The sequence below is a fragment of the Maylandia zebra genome, linkage group LG7, assembly GCF_041146795.1.
Source record: "Maylandia zebra isolate NMK-2024a linkage group LG7, Mzebra_GT3a, whole genome shotgun sequence".
NCBI classification, from domain to species: Eukaryota; Metazoa; Chordata; class Actinopteri; order Cichliformes; family Cichlidae; genus Maylandia; species Maylandia zebra.
In genome coordinates, this window is record NC_135173.1 from 32,391,741 (window position 1) to 32,398,606 (window position 6,866).

Below are 6,866 nucleotides of genomic sequence, written 5' to 3' on the forward strand. Positions count from 1 at the left end.
GTAACTGGAGCCTCGTCGTCTCGTCTCTCTATATAGGGCTTTGGAGTTGACGTCATGCCGTAGTGCATTGTGGGATGGGATGTGCCATGTCAGAAGGCAACAAATCAAAACAAACACAGTGTTGGAAGCTGTACTGCCAAAACCATGCTTAAAGTCAGCGCAAAAGACAAAGGGCTGTATCGTGACCGATTGCGCCCAGACGCCAAGAGACGGTACGTGGAAAAAATAGCGTGCATCGGTAATGTGGACCCGTATGAAATAAGGCAGTGGAGTAGAAACCCAGACAGCCTACCACCGTTGTCCTATCCCGATATCTTCGCGTACCTTGTCTGTGGAGTCAGCGCATAGGGGAAATCATTTTCGTAATTATAAATCCCTGGAGGCGCACATCTGATTCACAAACTGTTGGGTACAAGATTTGGCCGTTTTTAAGCCTCCACGTTGTGAGTACGTTCACCATATGACCAAGATACAGCCAGAGGTTGCACATAACATTGACTTCTCCTCAGCAGCTGCCCCAAAATTTGCTCTAGATGAACGATTCATGATTGATGCCAGCTGTGTGTTGCCATGTAAATAGTTTGCATTTCATGTGTATGTACTTGCTAAGTACATGTGAATAGATCTTGAATTTAAAAAAAATAAACATACTTTTCTTTCTGTTTCATTGAAACCACTTTATAGAAAGTACAATTCTTTACAATGAGCTGTACATGCAACACAGCAGTTTTATGAATATTCAACAAGAGCAAGTTTCATTTGGCCCTGATTTGACAACCACACTGGGGCACATATTCACCAAAACACAGCACACCTTAACAATCTTATCAATCAGTGCTGTCTTCACTCTCACATGATGTGAGTAATCGGATTGGCATTGTAGTGTGTAGCATTTTGAATTTGTTACGCAAACTACCTATTACTCGCTCAACATGAATTCTCAGGTGGGCAATTGCTCTCGTTTGGGGATGGCAGAGAACTTGATATCCGCTCGTCTGACCGCTGCAATCCAAGCCTGACGTCTTCGTTTAGTATTATCGGATACATGAGATCCCTCCCGTTGCCTCCAGGAGGGGAAACGATGAAAAGAGAGCCCATTTTCCAGCTTCTTGCCTTCCCTATCGTGTGATCTACCGTTGCAACCGACAACACAGTGCGTATGAACCATAGCTGATGCTTCCGTGTGTTTTGTCTGGCCTACTGTCATGGCGAGAGGGGGCGTGGCCTCCCTCCCGTGACATCACGCTCCAAAGCCCTATACTGGACTGTATGTAGCATAGATGAGAATAAAGTTTACTTTGACTTCACCAGCAAGCAGGCGCACCGAGGGCTCTCGTGCTCACTTTTCACGTATAAAATTTCGGAAAAACATTGGTACAAATTATAAGTCTGTATCATAATGTCTGGTGTTTTCGTGTTTGTTGTTTTGTTTTTATTTTGTTTTATTTTGCGAGTTGGTTATTAGACGCTGCTCCAGCCAGCCAGAGAATCCCCCGCCGCCCCGCCCTCTCCTCTCTGTGCCGCAAGCAGCAGGCGCACCTCGCAAACTAGGGCGCCCTTACTCCCAGCAAATGAGCGATAGAAAACTGATCGGTGCCTATGCCATCCCTAGTATGCGCTGGCATGACGTCGGGGCAGCATGAGTACGAGCAATTTTTTTTTCTGCCGATGCCCGTGATGCCGCCCCCACCACGATGCCGCCCCGGGCAACCGCCTGTGTCGCCCGTATCAAAAATCGCTACTGACTGCATCTGCAGACTGTAGACGGAAAAGAAGAAAGTATTCCACTATAGGTTTGTGAAATCTGATTTTGAACCATCATATTGAGCAAGGTCCAAATAATCAAATCCACTAATTGTTTCCCATATGGAAAAGAAATATAAAAAACTTATCAGATGCATCAGATGTGGCCTACTTCATATAGTGAATCATATAAGGCTTATATGATTTACTCATGAAAGTGCCCACTTTCATACATTGTTTTAGTAAGTATCCAAAACATACAAGTTTCATTTATATGATTTTTCTAGGGATCTTATATCTGTTTTCACTCTTGTATGCTTTTCATACAAGTTTCACACAAGACAGATACAAACTTTACAAGATTTATATATATCTTTTCCATGGGAAACATCTTTAAAAAACTGTTGTTGTTTATTAAAGATTTTAGCTGATAGGTGCTGCTTAAGCACATGCTCTGCTACAGTCCACCAACCCATCCAGGGTGCAACTGCTTCTCACCCAACAGTGTGTGAAATAGTCTCAACAGTTAATCTAACGATTTGTGTTTCTGGACACAAATTTCACAGAATTTCCCAACATGCTTTGTGGCCTTAAACAAGACTCTTGTGAGCACCTCTGTCAAAGCAAAAGTTTTTGCACATTGCTGGTCTGTAGCATCCCCAGTACTAGACACCCCACTAAATTCATCCCATGGTCAGACAGTGCAAAAAGCCCATTCTCTCTAAAAAGAACATGGCAGCACTACTTAGGCTTGCCAAGCTGCATGTGAACCATCTATGAGACTTTTGGAACAATGCTCTTTTGACAGATTAGATGTGGAGATGTTTGGCCATATTGCATAATACCACATTTGATGAAAACCAAACACAGCACATCGGCGCAAACACTTAATACAAAGCGTGAATTAAGGTGATACAAGAGTAACGATTTGGGGTTGTTTTGCAGCCACAGTACAAGGACAACTTACAGTCATGGAATTAACCAGGAACTCCTCTGACCCAGTCTATAACAGAATGACTGAAAAAGAAAAGAATTGACATGTTACACTGCCCAGGATAAAGTCCAACCTGATTCAAAGGCGGGACCTTAAGTGCATAAACGAATACCCACAAACTAAATAAACTGAAGCACTGTTGTGAAGAAGAGAGGGCCAAAATTTCTCCACAACAATGCGAGAGACTGAGACTCAGATAGAGAATGATTAATGATTCAAGCTACTGAAGCTACTGTACTTAAGTTTTCATAAGGCTAATTTTCCAGTCTGTGTTACTAGCCTAGAATAAGACAACCTAATTGTAAAGAGTTAGGAGAACAATGAAATGTAAAAAACAAAACAAAACATAGTTCCAATCTTCTAATGGTAAGCCACACAAACTGAAAGTCAAGATTTAAACTGAATTTATTGGTTTTAGTAACTAAGTAGATTTTACTTCTTTAAAATCAAATATGGAAACAGTTTGAATGTTTTAGAAGATAATGGGGACATTTTATTATGCCGATGACACCCTCCTGTTTCTATGTGTTGATTAAAGACCGCATCCATCCAAATAGGGTGTGAGATCACGACCTTGACAGTGATTACGCCATCCATACCTGAAACCAGACACGCAGTTAATCCTTTCACAAATGACTGTCTATCCAGAAAAAGCAGGACCATCAGTTTTTAGAATCACATCATTCATTCTTACCAGGCTGCGATGCCTTGGGGGTCTGTAACAACACGTTTGGCGCAGTTGATTGCCATGGTGACATCATCACTTAAAAGGTCTGTGATTAAAAAAAGTAAATACATGATGGCAATTAAGATGTGGTGATTGAGGTAAAACAAGTACAACACAGGAGAAAAGGTATTAATCCATCCACTTTGACACACGTTTTATTGTATAAGCTTGGAAAATAGTGACGTACAAAGAAAAACTTAAATTTTATCTCTAGTGGGCTGGACCAGTATAACCTTTGCATAATAACTGATAGAAGATGTGATTTTCTCAGTAATAATGCTTTTTATGCAGATCTTTAGGTTCTTTGCTTGGATGAAGTTCTAACAACCCCTCATGCCATGAACCAATCCTAAACCTTGGTATCATTCAGATCACAACAAGACCTGGCTCATCACTGACCCTTGCAATTGATTTGGCATCCATTTCTGAAAGACATGATTTTGTCATTGCACCACCAGCGATTATTAATCTGAAAGATGCCAAAATCAGTGGATCCATCGTTGTTGTGGTGCGTCTTCATGGTGTCGTAGTCTGACTCCCATTTGGTCAGGCAAACCCCTGCAGACAAAACAGGAGACATGGACTCCTGAAATCTAAACGTCAGGTATTAAAACCAACACTTTCTCATTTATCCACTTTTCTCATCAGAATCACATTTTTATCATATTTGAAGACCAAACTAATAGTGTTCCACTGTGTTTTTTTCTAACTAGGTACACTTTCAGTGCAATGGCAGTTTTTTTGGGATTATTATCATGCTGGAAACTGAAGCCTTACCAATCAGAGTTCTTCCAGATGGTATTTAATGGCAGATTAAACTCAGTGGTGTTGGAGAGTTTGTCAACATGGATGGAATCATGAATGCAGAAAAGTACCATCAAACATGACAAAGCCTCTACCATGTTTTACGGATGCCCATTCCAAACCCGCTCCATTTCCAGGGGCAGTTCAATCGTTCACGTCTAACCCAACGAATATACTTTTAAACTGTCACTGGTCTAACCTTGCTGCACAAGGAAATAGCTTCTGATTGGATCACTTCCAAGCTTGTCCCACACTTCTATGCAACTTAATTAGTTCTGCTTAATATCTCCAAGATTTAACATCTCCAAGATTTTTTTTAATCTCATTTTCATTCATTGACAAAAGTGTCAGTACATTTCATCACAGTTTTTGTCCTCCTTCGTTTGTTTATATTTAGTTATTGTTTTATTTATTTTTTTAGGAAAAAAGTTTGTTGAGGAAAACTGTGATGGAAATTAATGGTCAGCTACATTAACACTGATCCATAAGACTTGTTTTCACTTCTTTATGCCTGTCTAATTGGGTCATTTCTGGCATTTTTGTAAATTCGACCAAAGAAATGGGAACAAATGATGTGTTTTTGCAACAGACTGAACGTAACGTAAAGTAACAAGCTGTAACAAGTATGGTAAAAATGGCCTGTATTTGTATAGCCCTTTACTAGTCCCTAAGGACCCCAAAGCGCTTTACACATCCAGTCATCCACCCATTCACACACACATAGTGTGTGTATCATAACAAGCTGATCGTAAAGTGCCTAGCATGGGATTCACATGTGAAGTCATTTAGCTCTTGTGTGTGAGACCAGGCAGTCTGACAGATCATACTCACAGTCAGCCAGACTGACATCGCGGTAGCCGTCCATTCCACTATCCTTCAACTTGTGGGCCCATTCACAGCGCTGGAAGCGTTTAGCGTTCGCTACAGCCACCAAGAGCAAAAAGAATAGACTTTTCATCATGGTGTCTCTGCTGGTCTGAATTTGTCCAGAGCTGTTGCTGAGTTTTCTGAGTTGTAACTGTCTAGGTTCAGATAAGAGGACCTGAGCATGAGTCACGCAAAAGCAAATAGCAAGCAATGGTGGGTTCATGGTTACAAATTCCAGACAGACAAACAAAGCAGATCAATCAGAGTGAGACAAACTGATGTTTGAGGAAGTTTTTTTTTTTTTAAAGCAGTTCTAATTAATGGCAGAAACAAAGCATACAAAGCTTTATTATTGATTTTACACCACAGGACCATATGAATCATACCATGAATATAATATTGCACTAAAAAAAGACTAAAATATAAAATGCTTTTAAAATTGAACACAATAATGGATACAACTTGAAGTTGCCACATTTCAGTCCAAATGTAAGTCAAATTTTATTCTAATTTCCAGATATTTCTCAAAAAATAACAAGCATTTATGTAGTTACCCAGTTATAGCTCAAACAGTGAAAAATAATGTAAAGAATTAAAAAAGAAATCATTAAGTCATCATTGGTGTATGGAGGCCCGTTTAAGCCACTAGAAAAAAAGTATCCATAACTCAAAATTTCAACTTATTAACTCGAAATTTTGAGAAAAGTAACTCGAAATTTCGAGTTAGCTCTGCCAATCAGTAATCTATGTGAATGACATCATTTTCTTGTTAGGAAGGATATGGCGCAGAGGAACACTCACTGTAAACTGCATCGCAACAAATTGGAGATTTCGAGAGTACGTTTGCTGATAGTAACACCATGTGATTCAGCTAATAACACAAGGATTTCAGCATTGGTGAAGCCATGTTGAAATTATTCAGCAATTTGTGCGTTCATGACTGGCTGTAATACCGGTAGCTTAGCTGTAGCATTTGTAGCTGAGGGCTTCAGCTCCGGGGTAACAAGGAAATGACGTCGTCATTCACGTAGATTACTGATTGGCAGCGCTAACTCGAAATTTCAAAATTCTTCTTTTTTTTTTTTTAAGTGGTGGAAACAGGCTTTCATACTGGTGATAACCCAAAGTGTTTGGAGAAAAGGAAAATTAACTTTTTGAAAAAAAATTCAGTTGAAGGATTATTTTCTTGGAACTCTGACTCTAAAGACTTGGATAATTTAATACAACAAAAATTACATACACAGGGTGGTTAGCACTGTCACCTCATAACAAGAAGGTTCTTGTCAAGGATTGCTGTGTGGCAGGCAGGAGATTGGACCTAAAATGCAGGACTCACAACACACGGGAATAAACTCAAAATACAGCTTTATTTCCTGACTCAAGGAAATTATACAAAACTAAACTAGACTGGGAAAATATAAATTAAACATCACAGAGCAGCACACAAGGGAACACACAGCATGAGGGAGAACACAACACTGACAAAGAGAAACACAGGGCTTAAATACACTGAGGGATAACAAGGGCAATGAGACACAAAAGGAGAGCACAGCTGGGAGTAATTAGGCAGGATGAGACAAAGGAAGCAAACTAGAAACACTGACATGAGACACAGACCTTCAAAGTAAAACAGGAAACACAGACTGAACTCTAGACATGTAAACTTAACAGAGACTCGGGAGACAGAATATAGAGACCTGAAATGTGGGACAGAAAGACACAGAGTTAACA

At 40.0% G+C, this 6,866-nt stretch overlaps 1 protein-coding gene and 1 long non-coding RNA gene across 2 annotated transcripts; one reads left to right on the plus strand and one right to left on the minus strand.

Moving 5' to 3' along the window:
• The first annotated feature begins 126 nt into the window (after window positions 1-126).
• On the plus strand, window positions 127-4,607 carry LOC143419469 (uncharacterized). Its single transcript, XR_013099450.1, has 3 exons — window positions 127-212; window positions 3,756-4,068; window positions 4,178-4,607. It is a non-coding gene; the product is annotated as an uncharacterized LOC143419469 (long non-coding RNA).
• Window positions 3,125-5,330, minus strand: LOC101467725 (lysozyme C). Its single transcript, XM_012922062.2, has 4 exons — window positions 5,100-5,330; window positions 3,864-4,022; window positions 3,432-3,510; window positions 3,125-3,336 (listed from the first exon to the last, which is right to left on the minus strand). The coding sequence occupies exons 1-4, from the start codon at window positions 5,227-5,229 to the stop codon at window positions 3,270-3,272; spliced, it is 435 nt and encodes a 144-aa protein (XP_012777516.1). The 5' UTR covers window positions 5,230-5,330; the 3' UTR covers window positions 3,125-3,269.
• Window positions 5,331-6,866: the final 1,536 nt, after the last annotated feature.